General features: G+C 41.1%; 3 protein-coding genes across 7 annotated transcripts in view; 2 read left to right on the top strand and 1 right to left on the bottom strand.

The window, feature by feature from the left end:
- The window catches only part of ccdc85cb (coiled-coil domain containing 85C, b), a 50,892-nt gene extending 47,236 nt beyond the window's left edge, over positions 1–3,656 (top strand). For all 4 annotated transcript variants that reach the window (XM_044376522.1, XM_044376520.1, XM_044376519.1 and 1 more), the window contains 2 exons: positions 188–286; positions 1,340–3,656. In XM_044376522.1, the coding sequence (XP_044232457.1) occupies positions 188–286; positions 1,340–1,429 (189 nt within the window). In that variant the 3' untranslated portion in view covers positions 1,430–3,656. The remainder of the gene's footprint in view (positions 1–187; positions 287–1,339) is intronic.
- A 200-nt stretch (positions 3,657–3,856) lies between these two features.
- ccnk (cyclin K) lies at positions 3,857–11,608 on the bottom strand. Its single transcript, XM_044376514.1, has 11 exons — positions 11,452–11,608; positions 9,064–9,299; positions 8,619–8,700; positions 8,396–8,527; positions 7,516–7,621; positions 7,341–7,398; positions 6,900–7,069; positions 6,580–6,788; positions 6,317–6,347; positions 5,927–5,998; positions 3,857–5,453 (listed from the first exon to the last, which is right to left on the bottom strand). Exons 1-11 carry the CDS (start codon positions 11,458–11,460, stop codon positions 4,903–4,905), a joined length of 1,656 nt encoding a protein of 551 aa, XP_044232449.1. The 5' UTR covers positions 11,461–11,608; the 3' UTR covers positions 3,857–4,902.
- Positions 11,609–16,824: 5,216 nt separating this feature from the next.
- bcl11bb (BAF chromatin remodeling complex subunit BCL11B b) overlaps positions 16,825–24,508 on the top strand; it is a 31,640-nt gene continuing 23,956 nt past the window's right edge. For both annotated transcript variants that reach the window (XM_044329885.1, XM_044329884.1), the window contains exon 1: positions 16,825–17,559. In XM_044329885.1, coding sequence (XP_044185820.1) covers positions 17,490–17,559 — 70 coding nt within the window. In that variant the 5' untranslated portion in view covers positions 16,825–17,489. The remainder of the gene's footprint in view (positions 17,560–24,508) is intronic.

The raw sequence follows: 24,508 nt of genomic DNA, 5'->3' as shown, positions 1-24,508 counted from the left end.
AAAAAAAAAAAAAAAAAAAAGAGGCAAAATTTTAAAAAATAATTTTTTAGAGCAGATTTTACACAATTATCTGAAAATCTTTGCGCCTCTGTAAAATGACTAATATGGTGTTTACACCCCTAAACACATACTAATATATCTACTGACAAAAACAAATACACACACTCAGCATTGTGTCTGCCATCAGGTGCTGGAAGTCCACGAGAACTTGGATAAGCAGCTTCCCGAGGACTATGAGGATGATCTCAGTGAGAAAGAGAAGGCCATTGTGCGAGAGATGTGCAACGTAAGTGCAATGCTTGCCCTCCTCCTTGAATCTTCCTCTACTATGTTGTATTCAATGCTAGTTTCCTACATGTTGGAACAAGTATTGATATTGATACAGTGTTAGATGCAAGTAAAATATGTCGTACTTTTTCTTTATGAGGAATAATGTTGGCCGTTGCTGTAAACAAGGGAATATTATCTCCATAATAGTTCTGTTTGACTGTTGGTCAGTTTTTTTAGTTCACTTCTCGGTGCAAATCAGGTCAGGTTTTGAGCTGCTTTCACTAATGAGGAACCCTCATTTAGACTCATTTGGTTTGGAATGACACTTGCAGCAGTGTCCCAGGCACATCGCTCCCTCTCGCTCTCTTCTTCCTCTCTCTCTCTCTCTCTATCTATTTCCCCCGCTCCCTCGTCCCCGCCGCAAAGCCAACTCTAAACTGGAAGTTCTAAGTAGAGGCTCGCAGTTGAGCTGTCAGAGCAATTAAACTGGAGCGGCAGGGAAAAGAACACTCCCCTGCGCCTCAGCCTCACCCCTCCATTCTTCCTCTCTTCTTCCTCCCTCCCCCCACTCATCTCCCTCCATCTTTCTGTGTCGGTGCTGAAAGGCCCGGTCCAGGATAAAAGGTTGGCTGATTAGAGAGCGAGAGAGAGAGAGAGAGAGAGAGAGAGAATGAGAGCTGGGCTATCTGGACCCTGCAGAGGTATGTGACAGGCCAGGAATCTGGGGAGTGCTACAATAGTACCTCTGTAATATCACTGGAGTCCCCCGGGGGCCCCTCTCGCTCACTCCGAGATCTCAGCCTTACAGAGACAGAGGACAGAGTTAGCTCTACTGTAGTGTGTGTGTGTGTGTGTGTGTGTGTGTGTGTGTGTGCAGTCTTTGCAGCTCAAAGTCAAAATGTGAGCATTTGAAGTTTTCACTCTTGAAGAAGAAAGTCGTTTTTTTTTTTTTCTTCTTCTTCTGCAAAGCATTACTCTCTCAGTCTCTATGTCTGCCTGTCTCTTTCTGTACATCTTGCTCTTTCCTCTTCCTCCTCACAACTTCTTCTTTCTCTGCCTCTGTTTGCAGGTGGTGTGGAGAAAGCTGGGTGATGCAGCGGGATCAAAGCTGTCCATCAGACAGCACCTCTCTGGGAACCAGTTCAAAGGGCCGCTGTAGCATGGCAACCAGCGCGAGACAGAGAGAGAGAGAGAGATCGGGATCCACAGTACCTACACTCACCTGAAAACACCTCTTGCTACCTGCACCTACACAACCCATCATGCCGTGCTCCCTTCTTGCCTACAGCACCCAGGATTCCTTCTACAAGCACTCTCTTAAGACTGGCTAAGATAGCTACTAAATGGACCTGTTAGTCTGCTACTCACATGTACAACATTACGTGTTCAACAGGTTTTTATCTCTGAGCTTATTAAGCGTTGACAACTGGCAGCTAGTTTCACTGATTCGCCACTTTTCTTCGTTGATTTGGAGGCTTTAGGCTACACAATCATCTCTCTCTGTAAACAGGATATTCCAGGCTCAAATTAAAAGCTATTAACACACCATGTATTGTCCTTTTAGAGTATAGCTGTGCTACATTAAGTTAGCGACACAACATGGTTTCAAGCACAGAACAGATGAGGCCACGGGGGCAGAAAATCTCGTAGCATGTCGTTGGGATGTGAAGGCAACATCGTGGCGGTATCTTCAGATAAGTTTTGATAGTACCTCCTGTAGAGACCCTAGCTCCTGTCACATGTATTGCCCCCTAGTGGTCAACGAGTATAACTAGCATTAGCATTCTAAAGTGTTAACTAAGTGAAACCCACTGTGACCTAGCGCCTTTTGCTCATAAGACAAGTCTATGGATAATTAAGTCTAGAGATCACTGTTAACTTGTGTATATTATGTATAAAACCATAGCACTACTTCATTGTTATTGTTGATTTTACTTTTATCTATTTTGTAATTCTAGCGTGGCCATGTGATCAATGATTTAGTTTGAAAAGCACACACAACCGGACCTTTAAACAGGGTTTGCTTTTTGGTAATAAAATCAATTTTTTTTTTTTTTAAATTCTTTTCCAGATGAATTGCTATTATTCCTTCTCTCTGTAACCTCTGAAAATGTATGAAGGCCATTCTGAATCAAACCATCTCAGTGAGTTAATGGGTAGATCATTTTCTTACTTTGAATTGTGAAATTAACTAAAATTGTATGCTGTGTGCATGCTTGACAATCATTTTCTCAGGTTGGGAGGGCTACAGCTTTACCTTTGCCCATCTGTGACAACGCGTGTGTGTGTGTGTGTGTGTGTGTGTTTGTGTGTGTGAAAGGAGACTGAATGGTTCTCTTGCAGCTGTAGCATCTGCCTGTGAATCCTCTTTTTCTCTATCGAACCCTTGTTACAACACGGTTGAAGACTGCTGAAGACATTTACTGAATCCATAAGGGATAAAACTCTATTTTATGGCCAATGATAAACTTTGTGGAAGAGCTTTGCACAAAAGTTCAGATTGAGTTGAGTTAGCTCTGAATTTCTGCTTTGTCGTTTTATTTCACAGATGAAAAAAAGTTGTTTTTTTTTCCTGAACTCTTTTGTTCTGTCATGGATTCAGCAGGTGTGTTTATGCAGTGCATGTTTTATTAAAGTTGAATCTTTTTTTTTTTTTTTTTTTTTTTTGTAGAATGTGAGAGATAAGTCTTCCCTTAGATGTCTCCTGAAAACACTAACATTTAAAAATTAGTATTTCTTAATGTCAGAATGAACAAACAGTGTCAGTCAAAAAAAAAAAAGTATTTATTGCCAGGTGTCAGATAGAGATGGGAGCGCTTTTTAGTAACCGAACAGTCATTGACAACAGACTTTATCAGATTTACTCCAGCTGTGAAGTTATCTGATAAACCAGTACAGTGACTGGTAGCTCAGGCTCTCCCATCTCTAGTGTTATTTGTTCCAAATTAGAACATTTCTGAGGCTGCTCACCATGGCACCTCTGTTCTCTCAAATAATGGGTCTAAAGAAATAAATCAAAGTATGTGTTTTTAAAAGTGTCCTTTTTTCTAGGAACTGATTTGAAGCCATGATACAATTTTGAATATTTGATTTGAGATGTGCCACATTTATTTTTCTCTACATGGTGTTTTGATTTGGAACCTAATTGCTTTTTTTTTTTTTTTAAACATCTCTAGTGTTTCTTTTCTTCTGCCTATGTGCTACAAACCACAGTACAGAATCCTAGAATCTACAGTGTAAATGTCAATTCCTGTAGTAACTAGCATGACTGTAACTTCTTTTCATGAATTTCACTGATGAGATGACTATTGGCAGGTGAAACTAAAAGATGAAATAGGCCACTTTTAGAAAAAATTTGGGAGAAAATAAATGAAGTTGGTTAATGATACCATGTAAGTGCTGTCTTCATTTGATGCATTCAACATTTTTGCAGGCATGTTGCTGTCATCAGTAGGTGAGTTATGCTGCCCCCTTTTGGTAAAGTACTGGAAGTAAAATGACAGATTTTTTCTATGAAATTCTGCACACGACTCCAGTTGTAACTAAAACTTTTTAATCCTACACAGACTGAAAAACACAACTCCAGTTCAAAGTAGGAAAAGCAGGTCTTTATTTTTGTTTAAGTGTCACGTGGACACAAAACCAAAGCTGTGTGCAGCATACAGAAAAAGAGGAGCCTGACTAAGGCACATATGGATAGAAACTCTCAAAAAGATTTGTCTAAATGTAAAGGTCAGATATGTACAAATATACCTTAGACTGTCCAGTGTTCGACACAGTTGGTTTGTTTACAGGGTTTTTGTTTGGTAGTTTGCGTAACGGGACAGGAAAAATAAACAGCGATAAAATGAAAAAAGCTGACAATATCAAGAGATAGAGGAGATGTCTTGAAACATAACCTTTGTTTTCACAGAAAAAAACAAACAAACAGTATGTTTACACTGTATATGCAGCATGTTTCTTTCAGTGTGACATTCTTTTATATTTGACCACTGCATGTTCATCTCAAATCTTTTATTACTCACCGTCTTTTCTCAAAGGGGAAAAAAGGAATGTGGAGAGAACAGAAAAACAGATTGCAGGAGGAAAAGACACGGGGGATAAATGGGAAATTAGCAAACAAATGTAAACACATCATCATGATAACAGAATCATGAAGGAAATGTAAGAGGGTCACTCGAAAGGTACGTTTCATCCTCTCACAATTAGTGAATTAAGCATGTGTGACAAAACTAGAAAAGACTCAAATAAAATTCAGGGTGCTAATATTTTCTGATACATTTCCAGAACAAAAACAACGACTGGACAATGTTTGTTAAAAGATCCGAGAACTGGACGCACAAAGTACCATCCTACATGTGTTTAAGTCACTTTTTCAAAAAAAAAAAAAAAAAAAATTTCAGGATTCTCACTGCAGCCTTTCAGCACCAGTTCTGGTTCTCGTAACAATGCTGTCCAGACCTCACTTTTCCTTTCAAGTCTATTTGTTGATGAGCCTTCATTTAGAAGCTCAACAACAGGAGGTGAACGAGCTCAAGTTCCCAGTTATTCTCCCTCTCTTAAGAGCTTTCATCCCCAGCGGTGGCTCTGCACTGCTTCAGCTCAGAGATTTTTGTCACACCCTCTCTGCTCTCATCTCATCCACCCACCACGGTTCAGGGGCATGCCGGGCGGAGGGGGTAGGGGCACCTGTGACTGTCCTGGGGGCACAGGGGGTGGAGGAGGGTACCCAGCAGGTGGAAGGCCTATCCCTGGAGGGGGTCCGTGGCCCGGCGGCATGCGTGGAGGCGGTGGTGGAGGGTAGCTGTTGTAGCCCGGCGGAGGATAGGTTGGGGGCAAGCTGGGTGGTGGGTAGGTGGAAGGAGGAGGAGGGGGGCCTGGAGGTGGAGCTGCGGGTGGGGGGTAGACGTGAGGGTGGTATGGCGGTATCGGGGGCGCGTAGCTGGGCGGCATCGGGGCGTAGGAGGGACCCTCTGTCTTCATCATCGACTGCAGGCTCTGGTATCCCTCCCCGGACATGTAGGAGCTGGAGGTGGACATGATGTAGTTGGAGGGCGGTGGCGGAGGAGGGCGGTGGGGGAGAGGAGGGGGCTGGTGGGGAGGTGGTGCGTGTGGGGGTGGAGGAGCCGCCTCGTTTCCTGGTTCTGCTTCTGTGGGAGGGGCTGGAGCCGGAGCTTTGCGGTCTAATGAGCGAAACAAAGAGAGCGGAGAGAAAACAACTTATTAAAAATTTCCCCATCGTCTTTCCCGTAAATAATACGAGGCATCTCATTCCGCCATGATCTCAAATAACCTTTCCATTCCTAGACAGTGAGCGCACAGCTAGACCAAGACTGCCAGGCTTCAGCCACATAGGAGGTCTCATTATCAGGCTCAAGCACTAATCAGATTGGTCTGGGAGAAGTTAGGAGTGTGCGTGTGTTGGGAAACGTAATGTCCAGACGAGTTGCTGGTTATGTAAGCAGACTGAGAGGACTAAAGACTTTGAGTTGGGAGGTGGGGAGTCCTGGCGGCTCATTATTGGCCTATTTGGTGGCACACGCAAACAGACAGCGGGGTGTTGAGGGGATGCCAGCACGCATCTACCGTCTACCAAACATTTTAACTTCCCCGCAGATTAGACCGGAGGAAGACTGTGACAACGGTCACTTCTTACCTGGCGGAGGCTGAGATGTAGGCAAAGGTGGCATAGGGCTCTCCAGTCGAGGAATCTTCGATCCAACTTGTTCTGTAAATTAAAATGGACCAGATAATAAGATGCAACAGATTTTTTTAAATCAGTGAATGCATTAAGGAACTTTACTGCAGGCTTGAATTTTTTAGAAAATCTTAAAACCTGCCGGGAAGGCACTGATCCTAGACATTTATACTCCTCAATATATCTGTATTCTTGCCAAGACTTAAAGTAAACTGATGTCATGTTAATTAGCCAACTTTTCTTGGACGTATTTCAGTGGGTGGACTGAGATTTATTAGTTTTCTACTGCTTTAAAATCCAAAAGCAGAGCAGAATTTCGCCTGTGCAGGATTTAACATTAAGTCTTACCTGGAGCCTTTGGTTCATCTTTTGGAGACGTCTGAAACAAAGAAAAATGAACACAAACAGTCACTTTCTATTTTGAAGCAGTGATGTTTGATTGTTGTTGTTTGGTGCAGGAGTATGAATAAAGTTAAACACACACAAGCTGCAGAAGATGTTGTGTATTTAAATAAACTAATGTTGAACTTAAGATTAGGGAGGATTATCGAGAAACTTTGCACTGGCCTTGGTTTTGAGCCATCATAAATGCTGTTCAAGCATTTACTCACATGTGAGCGTTTGAGCTGGCGTGCAGGGCTGCCACCCTGAGGGGAAGTCTTCTTTGGTGGTGGGGGAGGAGGGTTGGTGGCCTGGGGTTGTCCCTGTGGAGCTGGAGGAGCGGGGGTCAGTGACGCGGGTGGCCGCTCCTTCTCCTGCATTTGCTGAGGGATGGGCTTGTTGCCCTGGGAGTACAGGTCCAGGATCTGATGGCAAATGTCTACAAGACAAGGATATGTTCTTTCTGTAAATCAGTGTTGAGACATGTCTGGAAAGAGATTAGACAAAGTCGTAGGGAAGGTGTCACGTGTCGTGGCTTTATTATGGGTACCTTCAAGCAGCTCAACTGGGACGTCCTGGACAAACTGCTCCCACCAGCGACGTGATGACTGCTTGGCAGTCCACTCCTGGATGTCAAACTTACAGAGGCGACCGGCCAGGTACATGACAGCCACTGCAATGATCTCTGGCTCCCACTGCAGAGACAGCATGGTGCAGAGGCTGGGAGGGACACAGGCGATATGGTTACTGTACGCTCTCATTTTGGTCAGCTGTAAGGAAACTTTCTAATTCTGTCATGTTACTTGTAACTCCATCAATTTGGACTTGACATTATGCTTTTATTACACAGCACACTGGAGCTAGATATTAACCAGTCAGCAGGTTAGGGTGATATTAATATTAAGCGTATCCAATGTATGAATTATAGAAGAAGTCATCTGTGACACAAAGAGTGAGACTGGAATCAGGGTTTAATGTGCCAGCTGCTCACCTGTCGTTGACAAAGGTCCATGCCATTTGTAGCACCTTGCATACTTTATTCTTCTCTCCTTTAACGAGAAGCAACGATGAGAACAAATAAGGACAAAAATCATGTTAAACTGATTCCTAGCGTCATAATGTATCTGTGACTGTGCGGATCTGACGCCGTACTTATCCCATCTCACCTTTAAGCTGCTTCACATAGCGTAGCAGGAACATGTAGGGGTGCTCCACCTGCAGGTCAAATTTGATAGTCTGTAGCAAGATTCTCTCCAACACCATCACCTCTTCCTGTTCAAAGAAATACAGAAACCTCAATCATCCTGTTGGTGAGAACAGTACAGATCAAAGCAGGACAACTTCTCGCCTCTTACATATTGGCAGACCTGAATCAAAAAAAAACAGTGTCTTGCACACACAGTAGCATCTTCAGTACATATAGTGACTAAAGGTTATCTCTACATCCTATTGTAATTTAAGAGTTTGAGAGCTTCCGCGCTTACTAGCTGCACACTCCTCATTAGTACACATGTAGGGATTAAAATAGAAAAAACATGGGTGACAAGGTCTAGCTTCACTGTCCTGTGTGAGTCAGTCTCACCCCCAAACCTTATGATTCAAGATTTTGTGACAAATCAATGTTTCTCACTGTCCTTTTGTGATTAAATGTCATCAAAACTTCCATGAGCTTGTCAGATCTGCCTACATCAGTCTGTACTTAATGACTCTTCTCACTCACAACAAGAGAGATCCCACGTAAGCAGTCAGTCAAGAATTGTGCAAAACACGATTATGTCTGCTTGTTACAACAGAATAACATCAATTTGATTGCAAGAAAGTTTGCCTTGATGTTTTTGTTTTTCCTCTCTAAACCTACATGATATTATGTCAGGGCTCTGTTATGCTGCGTTACAACACATTTACGGTTAAGACTGTTAATTCTTCTCTGCACTCGGTGACCACAAGAAATTCCGCGACTGAGGTTGAAAAGACCTTTCCTCTGAACTCACAATTTCCAGTGTTAACAGTCAAAAGACAACAGAGGGAAGGAAAACGGAAGCTCACCTTTGGATCATCTCCAAACTGGGCAAACTGCACATCATTCAATAAGCTGCGGGCTGTTTTGATGATGTCTTTACATTTCTTCGGGGTTTCCTCCACTTTTCCAGCCAGAAAAAGACAACAAGCTCCGGTCACCTGTTGAGATGCAAATGACGACATTAATTCCACACATTTAGTCCTCTAACACAATTAGTATTCACAAGGGATAGCCATGAACTGAACTTACGTATCTGGGGAACTGCTTGAAAGAGTGAAACATGTAGAAGCGGTGGAAATATATGATGCCAGTTGCCAGTGTATCATAGTGTCTGCTGACAGTCAAGGATGTTACCAAAAAGCATTTAAAGATAGTTATCAGCAGTTGCGTAAAAAAAAATCTTAACAAAAGAAAGATAGCTGACTTTGACTGTGCTGCTATGATAATTACAGCCCAAAATGTACACACTGAATCCTGTCAACTGCTCACATACATGTCTTAACAATAAAATGTAAAAATACCTCCTGTACAACAGTATGGAAGAAGTGAAAAACACAAATTTTGTTGTATCATTTCCTGATATCTACGTTGCTCTTTTACTATATTTCATCAGGAAACGACTGAAAGTGTCGTTGATTTATCTTCTAATACTTTTCTCAGTATTCACATTAATCAATCAATCCATCAAGGATACAGGCCAAGTCGGGTCCCCACGTCAAATATGAAGCGGGCTCCTTCCCTCCGATACCGGGCCTCTGTACCAGGGTCCAGGCCTTCAGACTGAGATGGGGTGTGGGCTAAATCCTTCTTGTCCCAGTACCAGCATGGCTTGATGTGGTCCAGAATTGACTGGCCAGTCATTAAAAAGTTCTCCTTGGATTCCTTCATTGGCTGAGGAGAAGCAACGGAGGATGGACCCGCTGCACTGGACTATAAAGTTAAAATGCATAAAGATGCACAGATGTTACTAATAACATTTACAATGGCTCTATTGTCTTCAAGCATCATAGAAAACACTGACAGTGTGGCAGTGAGTAAGCATGCACAATACCAAAACCCTTAAAAGGATAGGTTCACAATTTTTCAAGTCTGTCTTAAAACAACAGTCAGGTGGTCAAATGAACACTGGTAATTATTCCTCCTGTTTATACTGGCTATTAAAAGATCCCCTCTAAATGTGCTTTCAATATAAGTTATGAGGACCAAAATTCACAGTGTGTCCACACAGTCATTTTGTGCAATAGTGGATTTAAAAGTTGATCTGAAGCTTATATGAGGCTTCAGCAGCCTGAGTTAATCATATCAAGTAGATATCTGCCACATTTACAGTCGTTTTAGCATCTAATTCCCTCTTTGTGTTTTTTCCTGTTGAGCTACAGTGAAAGTATAGCAACAAAGAGAGGGATCTACTTGATTTGACTCATCTGGATGGCTGAAGCTCCATATTAGCTTCAGATAAACTCACAGACACAGAAGGAGGGCTGTGGGCTTTGGTCCCCATCACTTACACTGTAAGCGCATTATGAAGGGATCTTGTAATGTTCAGTATGAACAGGAGAAATGATTATGGCAAGAAATACATCCTTTAAACAGAAGCAGCTAAATCATCATTAATATCCCTAAATATACGTTCATATGGATTCCTTTGGATGTCACTTTTTTTTACTGAAACATGTCAACATGTATTTTGTGAAAAGGCATAGTCTTCAATAATTGGTCTTAAAGACAAGGATAACAACCTCCTCTGAATACTATCAGTGCTACTTTATGTGATAAACTGCCATGATTGATGCTGATGTTCAACTTTAATAGTCTAAACCTAAATATCAAGGGTGCCATGCTAGATTCTGTATCCCTGTCAGAATCAGTTTTCCTTTACTTCACCCTGGAATAAAGAAGAAGATAGGCTAATATTTTGGCAGCCTGCAATAACCCCACAACTTGAGCAACAAAGTTGAATATCTTCTTCACGGTACCATGTCTTTATGGTCCAAACTGAGTGACACATGGAGGAGGCAGGGGTCACAGTTTGCCGACCTGCCTTTTCCAGACGTCCAAATCCAACGATTAAGAGTGAAGTGATAGTGAAACGGAGCACGACGCTCAAGTTCGCTTTTGATTCGGGTTAAGGAGAAAGTAAAGGGAAATATAAATGTTGATATTTAGTGGCTGATTCTCAGTTTTGTTCACCACTTACACCAATGAAAGAGTGTTAGACATCAAAGCAAAAGCTTTCACGCTGTTTAAACCCACTTTCAGATGTCTGAAACCTTTGTTTTGCTTATGAAAACTGAAAAAAGGGCGATTTAACAGGTTTTTTTCTTCCATCCAGACCACATGAGACCAGGTCCAGATCAAAAACCACTATACTTAGACTTGTCAAATCTGGACTAAATTACCAAGGAGACTCCAGAGACTCATTAAAAATTGGGTTTGAACTGCGTTCAGGTTTTTGCTACGATGTATAACACTCTTTCACAAGTGTAATTGTGAAAAAAATGGAGAATCTGTCACTAAATATCAATATTTATATTTATCTTGACCCCCGAGTCAGAAGCTAACTTCAGCGTCGTATGGCACCCTGAGTTTACCTTTAATCCATTCATTCAAAGCTTATCTGATGCTATGGCTAAACATATAGCTAGCTGAATATTAAGTGTGTTGCTTCATTAATACATTCATATGGATGTCAATAATAACGAAGAAGGATTTCCCGGAATTATTATAACGAATGCTCTTTAATGTTAGCTTGACTCATATTAACGGTAACTTAATGTTTCAGTTAGCGGTTAGCTTAGTTGAATATACAGCTAACCTATGCATGGACATAAGCAATAGTCCACTAGCCTATGTGCGAGCCCGGAGCTTTGCGACACGGCTCGATTAAACATACTGACAGCCTTAAACCAAATCAAAGAAATTTTCCAAAGCAGGTGAGTCTCCTCGCTAGTTAGCCGCCGCGGCTAGCAAACTTGCCGCACTCGGGGTCTTCTCGCCGCTCAGGCTAACGTTACAGCTCTGAAACCTCTCAAAACTATTTAAAATTCACCTCAATTACCGAATGTCTTTCTACGTCTCTTACCTTTAACATGTAGCCGTCGAAGTAAAGCACCCAATACAGACAGCTAAATGAATAATCCGCAGTTATTCACAATAAATGGGCTAACAAGTGATCAACAACAGTCCCCATTGTAACAAGGGCACCGTCATGGTGGAGACCGTACGTCACTGTGGGCAGACGTCATTACGCAGGACATCTGCTACACGTGGGCTGTGGTTAGATTTTTGTTTTACTTCCCTCTTTTAAATTGATTTGTTGGAAACTGTTTTTACTATTGCTGCTACTAGAAAAAACAAACAACGTATACATGTGAAGAATTCATATTTTATTTTCTGTATGAAATGATATGTTATTTCCAATAATATCCACTAGAGGGTGACAGAGAATTACTCGTGGACTTGGACAGCAAGGAGTAGATTTTTTGACATATGCAGCCAGTGATTTGACCAAATATGACTGTAAAAACATTTTTTTTTAATCTCAATAAGGCTCCAAATTGCAAATTATATGAAAGCAAACAAATACAAAAATTTACACAGATTCTATTGACATTTTAACGCAACTGAATGTTTAGGTAACTTCATATTGCATTTTGTCACTTACCTGTTTAACAAGACAATGTGAGTCTGTGCTCAGGTTACAGGCTTCATTGCTTTTAGTAGGTAGCCCTATGAATTCTTAGAAATATGCCCTAAAACCAAGAGAGAATAATATTATTACAAGGAAGAGTGAGATCAGAGAGGGATATATAACACAAGCAGAAAAGTACAAATCAGTATCAGCAGCCAAAAAAAATACTTTTTTGTTCTATGTTAGAGGTGTCTCATTTTTTAATAAGTTAATAAGTAGTCTTACCTTCCAGGAAAATTCTGACCACATTTTTAAGAAATGTTCACAATGCCTCCACTTGCTACGCCAGCTCAACAATTTTGGTGTGAGCCAAAATATTCTGGAAACTATGTATAAAAGCCTGGTGGCTCATCTTATCTTTTAACATGATCATGCGTTATGGTTATCTGAAAATTCAGAGGAGGAACAAGCTGCAGAAACCAGTGAACATGGCCTCCAAAATCTTAGGGAAGCCACAAAAACAGATGAGTAATACGTATGATGAACTCTTAAGAAGTAAAGCTGACAGAATTATTAACGACCCTTCTCACCCACTGTACGGTGAATTTGAACTTTTATCCTCGGGAAGAAGTTATAGATTACTGATAACTAATAGAAATATCTAAAAGAAATCCTTTGTCCCGAGTGCTGTCAAGGTGATAAATGAAACCAGGATTCGGTAGACTAGGATACAGGGTGGTGCTCCTGACTGTGCTGTAGTTTGTTTTTTGTCTTCTTTTATTTTTTTTGAATGAATGAATGAATGTGTATGCTTAGACGATGTATTGTTGTATGTATATTTTTATGTTTTGATGTTTTTTTATGACATGTTTTATGATGAAACCAAAGGCAGATTTTCCACATTGTGGACAATTAAGTTTTCATATTCGTTTTCAAAAGTTATATATCAGATATTTGAGACACCATGTGTTTTTAAAAAGTAAAAAAAGGAATTAAAAAAGGGCAATAAATTTTATTGCCTCTTTGAATACTTATACTAGTACTTACAATATATCAATTGAAGCAATTCCGCTGTGTGATTTGGAGTTATAGACCATACAACAATCTTTTTTTAATGAATTTTTAAAAAATCCAGCTCTCTAATGAATTCTGAACCACATAGTGCACACTGCTGGAGTAACAGATAAGAGTGGCTGGAACGACACCATAAGTCTTTTGTCAAACAGTTTGATAAGATGTACATTTTCAATTGTATAATTACAAAAATCGGATTCATTTGACTGATATGAAAGGAGCATTGTAACACTTGCTTTGTGTGTAAATTACAGGTGATGGTTTACACCCATTTGTGACCATAATCTGAACTACAATATAATATGATTAAAACAAGGATAATATGCTGTTATTCACAGATCAAATCAAAATCTTTGCTGTCCTTTAAATACATATCGGCTATTAAGTGCAGAATGTATCTTTTGAACAGCACAAGGTAGCAATAAAGTGAAACAATCTTATAAAAAACATGAATTTAATGAAATAAATTATTGATAAAAACTAAAACCTTTGAAGTTGATATGAACAAGAACTCCTGATCATCATCATCAACTTTGTTGGCTTGAAATGTGACAGCAGCAAGAGTAGACTACAAATAACATCTTGTGCCCTCTTTGTTCTTTCTCCCAACCTCACTTCTGAGAAAAGCCGGCATTGAATCATTTACTTCGTCCAAATTAAAATTTGGAATCTGCATGCATTATATATTCACCCGTGCTCGGACAAATCCTCTTAACTGTGGGAGAAATTGTCAGGATGTGTCCTGTAGAAAAGTAAGAGCCTTGTCTAGTTGTATTGCCCGTAGCAAGGGAGCATCTCAATCTGTCACTCAAGTCTACACACACACACACACACACACACACACACACACACACACACACACCAGTAAATCAGCTTATGAATAATATATACTTGTACTTTCTTTATTAATATTAAACATTGCATAATGAACCTCCGACTATAAGCAAATCCCAGAGCAATATTCATATTAACGTGAGCTGTCCTGGAGTGGACCTTTCATTGTTTATGTCAGTCCTGTCACATTGTGGTTTAACACATCAAAATGGCTGCTTTGACCAGTTTGTACACTTGACCTCGAGAACACAAAATCCTTTTTTTTTGTTATCGTTGTTGTTGTTGCTCTTAAAAATTGTATTATGTGCCATTTTCTCCCATATATGTTGGTCTATTTTAAGATATTAATGTCATTTTAGTATCCTTCAGAGAATAAATAGATGGGAGAGACATGAAAAATAGAAGATAGATGGATGCGATGAAGGTTGTGACCCAGAATTGAAGCCAGTTAAGTCGCATGTACTTTTGTCCACTGTTTTGCAAGAGCTTCCCAACTTAAACTTTGTAATTGGGCTCATTTTTTATGTTTTAACATGAATTATAAGCGCCTTGAATCTCCTTAAATCCGGGATCATTTTAGAATAGAACTAAAATGACAACATAATGTCTTCTGTTACTTGGACAAAACTTTCAGTTCGGTGTATCCACATCTCTTGTTTAGGTAATGCCCTGCGGTGTGCTCAGGTATCTCCCATTCAGCTGTGGCACTTACCACACGAGATGCATGTCTCCTTAGAGGCAACATTTTGGACTTAAAACCTTTCCTGTGTCCACAAGCAGGGTATTTGTGTTATGCTGGCCCTGTGCAACCCAGCTTAAACTGCCTTTGCCCGCAGCCAGCAGATACAAGCTATAATGGAGACATTGATGTATTATTAAGAAACCCATGGGTAAGGATCAAGGAGATGCTTGCAGCCAGCAGAGATGGCAAGAGAGCGTGTGAACTCAGGATAATGTTTTCCTTAAGCATCCAATGTGTCCTTGACTGCTGTTGCTCTCTTGGCCCGATGCGAAAAAGAAGACATTTCATGTAATATCACGTACCGAATTTATGCGCTCCAGTCAAAGCAATATGCTTGACAACATGCTCAGCCTTTCTGTGAAAGATAGCTGTTGTGCTATAGTGTTTCCATGTGGAGTCTGCTGAGGTTATGTCTACTTGAGCCAGAGCTGAGATGACATTTCATTTATATAAATAATTACTGTCCTGAAAGTCCCCTAGGCCTGCCCTGAAGCAATCAAACTTCTAATGCTCTTAAAATTGCCCACCATGTTTTATTAATGGGAGACTATAAAATGTATTGCTATAGCTGCGCACTTCTGTGCTGATCCACAAGGAAATAGTGTCAACTTTAAAAGCCTGTATTAGGGTTTTATTTTTATTCAACAATGTATTTCAACCAAATTACATTACACCTCGGGTTTGAATTGTATGGTGAGGTACAAAAAAAAAAAAAAAGAGACTTGAGAGTGTTCTTAACTGTGCTCTAGCCTGCACAAATGTAAGCACTTATCCGTTCATACACTGATCTAAATGAATACAGTGAATTATGTGCGGGATGATTGCTCATTAGTGCCATTAATTGCCTCTGAGTGAACCTGATCTGCTCTTCAAGGACTCTCTCAGATTCAGAACTGTGTAAATGGCAAATTAAGGAGGCTTTTGCTTCATTCTAAAAATGAGAATATAGTAACACTGGGTTAAGGCATCACCCCTAAACAGGTTAGTAATGTCTCCTGACTGTGCCAACAGAGGGTACTGTTGCCTCACAACATGTTTAAATTATCCCAACAAAGATGCAGCATGCTGTTTTTTTTTTTTTTTTTTTACTCCTCTGATTCAATGTGGGCAGCTAGGTGAGCTTTTCATTCATATTGATCGTGTGCTGTATCATTATTACACAGCCTAAATTGCTACTATAATATAAAAACAATTAATTATCTGAATTAAACGTGACCTTTGAACCCAGATTAACCAATATGGTTTATAACGCAAAACTGATAGGTGTGTGTGTGTGTGTGTGTGTGTGTGTGTGTGTGTGTGTGTGTGTGTGTGTGGTCCCGATATTCCCGCCATTCTAAAACGATTTCCTTTTGACATGCCAAAAAAAATTCAGCTGGCATGACATAAAGGAGAAAAAGTTGTAATAATCAATAAACAAAAGACAAAAGGCGATGTAGACAAGGGAAAATGATGATAAAACTGTTGGATATCATGATCTTTTGGATATAATGACCGTTAGAGCCGATAAATGTGAAGATAAGAGAGACTTCTGGGCGGTAACTTGACACTGCTTCAAAAGGCAGACACGTCTATGAAATAAACGAAGACTGGTGAGTGATAATTACTTTTTTGTACAGAGCCCATCTCTGAGCTCCGGGGAGTCACCGATAGTCGCCCCTAGTGTGTGTGTGTGTGTGTGTGTGTATGTGCGTGTGTGTGTGTGTGTGTGTCCCACCGCTGTCCGCCGCCTTCACGTGTGTGTGTGTGTGGTGTCTCTTACAGCGTGGACGCGCAAACGTCACGGACGCACTTGAACTTGAATCCCATCCCACTCCACGGAGGCAACCCCAACCACACACACCCACCCACACACACACACACACAAACACCACACACAAGCACACGCCGGCTGCATACAGTCTACACACACACAAATACGGGGTCCTCCCAAACTGAGCCTATTTCATCGTGTGAGTCAACAAGAAGTAGCCTTGACACTGTAAGAAAGTAGGAAACATTGGACCTCTGCTTGTTGGACGAGAAGGAGGAGGAGGTGTCTTGTCTGCCCGCCTGCTCTCTCTCTCTCTCTCTCTGTCTCTCTCTCTCTCTCTCACCCCCCCTCTCTCTCTTTCTCTCTCTCTCTCTCTCTCTCTCTCTCTCTCTCTCTCTCTCTCTCTCTCTCTCTCAATCAACGAGGCTACTGCCACCAGAGCCAAGAGTTGCCGTTCCGCGCACCGATGCCAAAACGCGCAGGAGGAGTCAGTGCCAAAGGGTCATTTTAGCGCACCACTGCTGAAATGGAAAAGGACTGAAGGGAATCCTAGAATAAACAGCAACCATTTGACCCCAGATGATATATTCATAACATTAAAATTAAGAAAAGGAAAAAGGAAAGGAGCCAAATAACAGCCAATACCCATCACACCGGTGGAGCGCTCCGCACTTCATCTGTCACCACGGTCGCCGCAGAGGTGGGCAGTCCAGGATTTTTACCTATCTGCAAAAGGTCATTGCAAAAAAAAAAAATTACCTACCTGCGCAAATATCACCTCATCGGCCGCCAGTAGCATACTGCTTCCTAAAACTACACTTTGGCTTCCTCAATCCAGGTGTTGCTACCTCCGAAGACGTGACTGACGCGCTGCAGGACTTTGTGGACAAATTGGTCTTGCGCCCCGGTCCGTCTCTGTACCTTCCGAGCGCGCATCAAAGTTACAGTGGGAGACTGTGTAGCGTATAGTAAAGGGAGTGGGAGGGGAAAAAGTTGGTCACCTGCGATCCAGAGAGGACCGACACCACGGTCCAAGCCGACTCCAAGTGCCGTTCACCGGGCGATGCCAGAGTAAATGCCGGGGCAATGTCCCGCCGCAAGCAGGTGAACCCGCAGCACTTGTCGTTGACGCACAGGGAGACAATAGGCCTACAAGGTGAGTTTAATTCTTTAAAGACTTCATGTGGGAACTGATTTAAATGATTTCTTGTGTATCATTACAATCAATTCTGATTTGCAGGACAAAATATACATTTATTTGGAAATTGATTAAAATCTTGGCCGTGCATTGCTTTTGGTGTGTGAACAAGCAGGATAAGAACCGACAATTTGTGAATATGATTTTGCTATGTGACATTTGTACACATACGAGAAAAAATACACCACAATGTTGTTCGTTTTTAAGATTCTTTTAAACTATTTTTTGAGTAATTGCATGGGTTATTAATAGTTGCTTTACACTTTTAAAATGTATTAACACAATTCAGTCATATTACAAATGCGCCTTTTGCAGCTTCCTATGACTTTACAAAGAGAGATGATCTATTGACAACTACAGTGGGACTGCCTGGCTGAGTGTGAGAGTGTGTTTGTGAGTGTGTACGTTTGCATGTGCACGCACGTGCGTTGCGCGTGTATGTGCGTACAATCCAAACAATTCATCCAACACAATTTGGCATTTTTTCCCATTATATTGCAACATGTGGCAATATGTATAATTGGTATATTTGTGTGCACCGTGTTGATCAGCAGTTCAGGGATTTAAAACTAATACAGTTATTCATTTTGTACCTTTTTGTTTTAATTTAATTAACTGTATTTCTCTCTCTCTCTCTCTCTCTCCCTCTCTCTCTCTCTCTCTCCCCCTCTCTCTCTCTCCTTCTCTCTCTCTCTCTCTCTCTCTATCATACACACACACACACACACACACACACACACACACACATTGTCAAAATTATTTTTTTATTGATACACACAGGCCTATAAGCACGTAAAGAGAACATTTTAAGAAAAGGTCAAAAAAATCTAATTGTGCACGAAAATAAGTTCAACTTGCAACCACAACAAAGAAGAAAACAGCAAACACAAAGTAAACAACAACCTGAACTTTTATTAATATTTTTAAAACGAAGGGTCATAACTTGTCTGAAGCTTTTCGGAGCTGCGACCATATTTTTTTGATTAAATTGCGCAGATTAAATCTGTGGCAGGATTTTTTTGGGGGGCATATGATTAAAAAGTCGCATAATCCAATTTCAAATCAATTATATCAATCTAACCTTCATCTCCCAGCGCTCTGCTTTGCCTAAATCCAATTTCATAGAGGCCTAATCGGAGTAATTCATTGCAGAAGTTCATGATGTAATCTTTGGCCAATCTGTTTTGTGTTGAAAAGGGTTAGGCGCATTCCGTCCCACCCGAGACATTTAGCATTTAGACTAATCATTTACCCCAATCACTTTGTCTATCTCTCTCTTTTCTCTGACTTTTCTCCAATCGAGGTTTCATGAAATAATTAAGGCAATTTAAAACATAAATAGGGATCTGAAATTTAAAATGTTTGCTATGCTGCTGTTTTTGTTTTCTAATTGAGAAAGTGTGGTGCATTCTAACCAGATTTTAGGCAAATGACAAATATTGATCCAGCTTGAATATTGATCTTACAGTTTTTCCCCCCTCTGCTGTTACTGTCACAGTTTCTCAGTTAATTCAGGTGGAGACCACAATTCGTTTTTAACTGCACAAAATTTAAAAGATAACTACAGTTTCACCTCAGGCATGTCTGTGTCTGTATGTGTGTGTGTGTGTGTGTGTGTGTGTGTGAGTGAATACGTGTGTGTTTAACATTTACCTGCATGACATTATGACAAATAATTGCAGCCGTGTGCATATTTTCATTTGTCTTCAGGGAACTTGCAAAATTTGGACTAACTGTTAAATATTTTCCTCCCCTGCTTCCAGCCATGGGTCACTTTGTTTGACATCTTTTGTTAGTTTGCATATTGGTTACACAAACCCTTACAGCACCTGCTGTGCAGTCAGCAAATTCTTGAAACTGAACCTGTGGTACTGTGGATAATTGCATAATTAGATTGATAATTAGATGTCACAGATTAGCTTTAAATTCCTTATGTCCGAGCTGCAGCTGCGTTCAAACATCTCCAGAATGTTCTTGCCTCAAGTTTTTAATGACTGAATTCAGCGCTGATTTTAATCACCGCTGACCTGTCTGCAGAGACTTCCCAGTGTCAAACAACGACTTGAGTCGAGATATTTGCAAATGCTGACAAATGTTTGATGTTCACCTTGATCACGCAGGAGTCAGTGTTGTGCCAAAGTGGCTATTAGTGTGAGTACAGTAGGATGCTGAAAAGCTGGGCCATCTGGAGGGCCTGAATCTCGTCCTACCTGTTCTTTCACATGCAACACACGCTGTCTCCTGCTTGTTGAACTGTGGCCTCGAGCACTGACTTGACCTGAGAGGCACAAGTGCAAGATTAAGGAAGGACTGGACTTGCAGGTATTTTTTTTTTTTTTTTTACTTGTTTGTGGTTCTATCGAGGAGGTCAAGTGCAATGCCAAGAGTAGACTTTGAACAGATGTGAGAAAAAGCACTTGCACTATTATTTGTATCTGACTGTTCTCTCTGTGAACAATGTGTGTCTGTGTGCGAGTGTGTACACAGATGAGTAAAGCGCCTAAGCTATGTTTACTATACGTTACCAGGATATCTTAATAATCATAACCGCATCTGTGGCTGAGGTGGATAGAAAGCTTCTAATTTATCTATAGTTCAGCAACTGATGGTTGCATGTCGCTGGGGGCTGTTTCCTTTTGTTGGGTGGGTCTGGGGGAGGACCAGGATCACACCTCAGGCTGGAGGATCTGAGGAGCGCTGGGGGAAAACCAAACTGTAATTTGATTGAGTCAACATATAACGAGAGCAACTGCAAAATGTACAGTATTTTCAGAGAATATTCAGGAACTTATGAAAAAAAAAAAACAGGTGGACTTTCTCGTTTTATTTTTTAATTTTTTGATATCACTGCGATAGGTCAATAGGTCGTCTCGGTCCCCGAGGTTGTACGACATTTGAAGTATCAGCTGTCCAGACTAGTCACAAGGTGTCTACTTACACAAGTAAGAATATAAAGTTTCTTCAGGGTGCCTGCATATATCAAGCACATGTCAGATCAGGGGTTATACAGTTTAACTGAGCATAGCATCGTGCCCTGCAGCCATAGGCCTATAGGTCATGCTCTACTTGGAAGTACAGAGAACCTGAATATCAGCATATTTCTGGACAGGCTTTAGTGGAAGGCTATGTACTGGAAATCTACTTGCCAGGCCAGCCATCAAGAAGGACGTTCAAGTGACTGTAACCGCAATGAATGCACACAATGCACAAGTATGCGCCAAAGGCAAACATGCACAGACACACACACACACACACACACACACACACACACACACACACACACACACACATACACATAGACTCAGCACATTATGTAAACCTGCAGATCATACTCAAACTCCATGACCGCATATGCAAATTGTGTGAATGTGTACATGTTCATACACTAGTAAATCAAATTTAACTGCTATTCTGTCTAAGCCGAATTTGGATCTTCAGTTTAGAGTTCATCCTTTGTGAAATTTAGACTCTTGTAGGAAAAAAGGCAAACATCCCTTCTGGGCTTTTTTAAGGCTCTGTCAGTCAATGATTCAGCTTGGAGTCACATCCCTGACAAAGACACCTAACATAAGTATATCGCTATGAATTACTCACACATTAAGGTGGAACGATTGGTGTTTAGCATCACAGACCTGGTATTTTTCGCAGCGTAATATCAGCATTGTTTCGGAGAATTGTTTTCTGGATCCGGCGATGGAAATGCCTTGTGATAACTGTTTACTCTCAGAATTGGCATGCTACTTGTGAAACAGTTAATGTTTTCTTCTTTATTCGCACCATATGGCTGTCAAATGCTGGGGGAGAAACCCACCGTACGTGCTGCAACACCACAGTAAATATTCACACACATTGTGGTAACCGGATGATAATCTCACAGGAGATGATTGGTGAGCGATTTATGATTTACTGTGAGACGTTTCACTTTGCTCTCAGATTTCCTTTCAATATTTCAATATTATTGAACACATTTAATCAATTTTGCAAGGCTATGAAGCTTATTTTTACTGTTATTATTATATCTCTAAAATTGGCAAATTTGATTTATGTCTCCAAATGTCATGCCTCATAGCTTACAAGTCATTTATAGCGATTTAGTGACAAGTCACAGTCAACTGCAGAGCCGTATTTTGCTCACTTTCAGACTGATAATCTAAGATTTATGATAAGCAATGAGACTGCTACAGATTAAATGGTGATAAGATAATGAACACACAGCCCTGGCCTTACACAACGCACACTGTGGCAGCTCTCCCTGGCAATCGCAGCCGAGAAAAAGGGTTAGGCTAAGCGAGGCCGCTTGTTGTTTGAATTTTTGATTGCAACCATCTGCAACATTGCTGGTGTCATTTATTTTCAATGACAGTGTGAATCCTACCCGACTTTTCCCTGTGGGGTTTACACGTGTGTGTGTGTGTGTGTGTGTGTGTGTGTGTGTGTGTGTGTGTGTGTGTGTGTGTGTGTGTGTGTGTGTATGCATGTGTTTTTAGCTCAGCAAATGGAAAGGGAAAACAAAGAAAGGGAGACAAGTCTGAACAGTATGGTCGACTGTCATATGAGTGCCCCTGGCCTTACTCACCTTTTACCACCAGAACATAGTGTGCAGCTGGTATTAAAATGTTGTGTAAGGTCAGGACTTATTGCGTCAAACAGAAAATAGTTTCACACCTTTCTGATTAATGCTGCTTAGAAGAATCTCATCAAATTCCAATAAATAAAAACAAATGTAGATTATGCATCAAAAATGTCATTTTCTCCTCTTTTCAGTTTCTTATTTTAACTAAAGGTCAGAGTAAACTTGTCAAACCATGCTGTAAATTTTCTTTTCCATCACCTTCACCTCAGGCACAATGAAACAACAAAAAGAGTCATCAGTTTTATAAGGACATATAATGACGAACACAATAATTAGGGATTAGAGGGATTTATAGAGGCAATTAATATCAAAGGACACGACAGGAGCCTAGAGTGTTCATACTGTATATGCTCTTTGGCATGTTGTACCTGCCTAGCTTGTTTTACCTTGTCGTTAACACTTGAGAGGGTACAAATTCTCGGCATGGACATCACAATTAGTGTATCATATAGCACTTTTGACTGCAAAATTACAATCCAAACAAACTGTGTGGTAAGCATTTTAATACTTACAATTGAAAAATATCTCAGCTGCAAATGAAATAATTCCTTGCTTCTGACAACATGTACTTTCTGGCCAAGCGTTTGAATATTTTTAGGACCTTTTTATACAAATGGAAATATTAGTGAAAGAGGCCCATTGTCTTCAGCTGTGTCTCCCATCTGGTACATATTGTGCAGTGGCAGTGTGTAGCAGCGGCAGCAGCAGCAGCAGCAACGGCAGCAGCAGCAGCAGCAGCAGCAGCAGCAGCAGCAGTGGAGTGACTGACTGACTCTCTCCTCATCAAACTGATAGGGGGTGCTCTAAGGCTGCCTGACTTAACTCACACTTGATAAGGCAGAGTAGCAGGACTGTCATTGGGTGAATGTGGCTCTGTGTATGTATGTGTGTGTGTGTGTGTGTGTAAGACAGAGAGAGAGAGACCAAGTGAGAGAAATAAAGTATGTGTGGTATCATGTCAGACAGCTTGGTTTCATTGCTATCATCACGCCTTCTCAACGATGGCATGTTTGACAGTGTGTCTGCTATGCTCCCTTACCTATCAAGCATGTTCCTCTCACATAGGAGTTTATACAGAGGAATTAGACACTGTCTGTCATGACGATAGCCTACATTAGTGTGTTATTCTTTCATGTGTATGTTTCCATTTCAGTGCGTATGTGTTTTTTTTTCTCCTGCAGCATTCCATGCTCGGTTTCTTCATGCATACGTGTTTTTCTCACACAGGTGAGCCTCGGGATAGATGAGTGAGCGGGTTTTAGAGAGGGGTGCGGTTTTTAGAAGGTGTCCGACTGATATTCCAGTGGCATAGTGACAGTGCCAACGCCTGCTAATTTACTGCTTCTGCCCTCAGGCCTTGTTACTCAACCAAAGGTTAACAAACAGGCCCTACTCTATTTGTCTCTATCTCTCAAAGGGAGAAAGTCAAGTTCAAATGCTCAGGTGTCTGTCAGTTCGTTTTTTTTCTACATACATGAGGATCTAGATCTTTTCATATCATCACCATCATGCCACCTGCCTTGTCGTCAAAGTTAGAAATAGGAACAAGCCATATTGTTAGCAGAGGGGTCTCCTGCACACAGTCCTACTTAAATGCATTGCACATATGCACACATACATGCATGCATGCATGCATGCGCACAGTTGCGCGGCTTGTGTGAACACTCTGGAACATTGCTTCATGTGAATTATGGTCACAAGCTGTGAACTGTAGGTAAATATGTGTTTGTGTTCCTTCTTTGCCGCCAAAGATTATGAGATGGAAATTATTTGGCAGGCATCCAGGAACCCATCGCCATTTAGAGAAAAGATATTTGGCATCGAATCATCACTCCGGGGCGAAGTGAGTGGACTGGAACGCGTGTGTGTGAATGTGTGTGCGTGGGTGGGGGGGGGTGGGGCAGGGTGGGGGGGCGATACATAGTTGCAAAGATATATTTGAAATAATAAATTTGGGTGGAAATGTGTGTAATATTCACCCAGAACTCTGCCCGAGTTTAACGGTTACGACTGGGAGTTTAGAGGAGCAACGCCTCCCTGACAGTTTGAGATGAGTGATAAGGGAGTTTAGGATCTCTGCTCTGATAACTGCACACCAAGACACAGGCACACACAAATGAGCACACACCCTCTTTGTCTAATCTTTGCAATTATTAGGGTGTCATGTTTGGAGAAAGAGAGAGAAAAGAGGCAAAGAGGAGGGGGAGGAGATGCGGGTGCTGGAAGTGGAGAAGAGACAGGCAGGCGCTGCTGCTATACTCTTCTCCCAGGCAT

This window comes from Thunnus albacares, chromosome 16 (genome assembly GCF_914725855.1).
Source record: "Thunnus albacares chromosome 16, fThuAlb1.1, whole genome shotgun sequence".
Classification (NCBI taxonomy): domain Eukaryota; kingdom Metazoa; phylum Chordata; class Actinopteri; order Scombriformes; family Scombridae; genus Thunnus; species Thunnus albacares.
The sequence above is the reverse complement of the archived record's forward strand: the minus strand, read 5'-3'. Positions and strand labels throughout refer to the sequence as shown.

Bases quoted from the DNA above. Each gene is read 5' to 3' on its own strand.
- ccnk (XM_044376514.1), bottom strand. The intron at 8,528-8,618 runs GTAAGTTCAGTT...GCATCTCAACAG, and splicing joins TCAAGCAGTTCCCCAGATAC to GTGACCGGAGCTTGTTGTCT. The intron at 6,348-6,579 runs GTGAGTAAATGC...TCTTTGTTTCAG, and splicing joins GCCAGCTCAAACGCTCACAT to ACGTCTCCAAAAGATGAACC.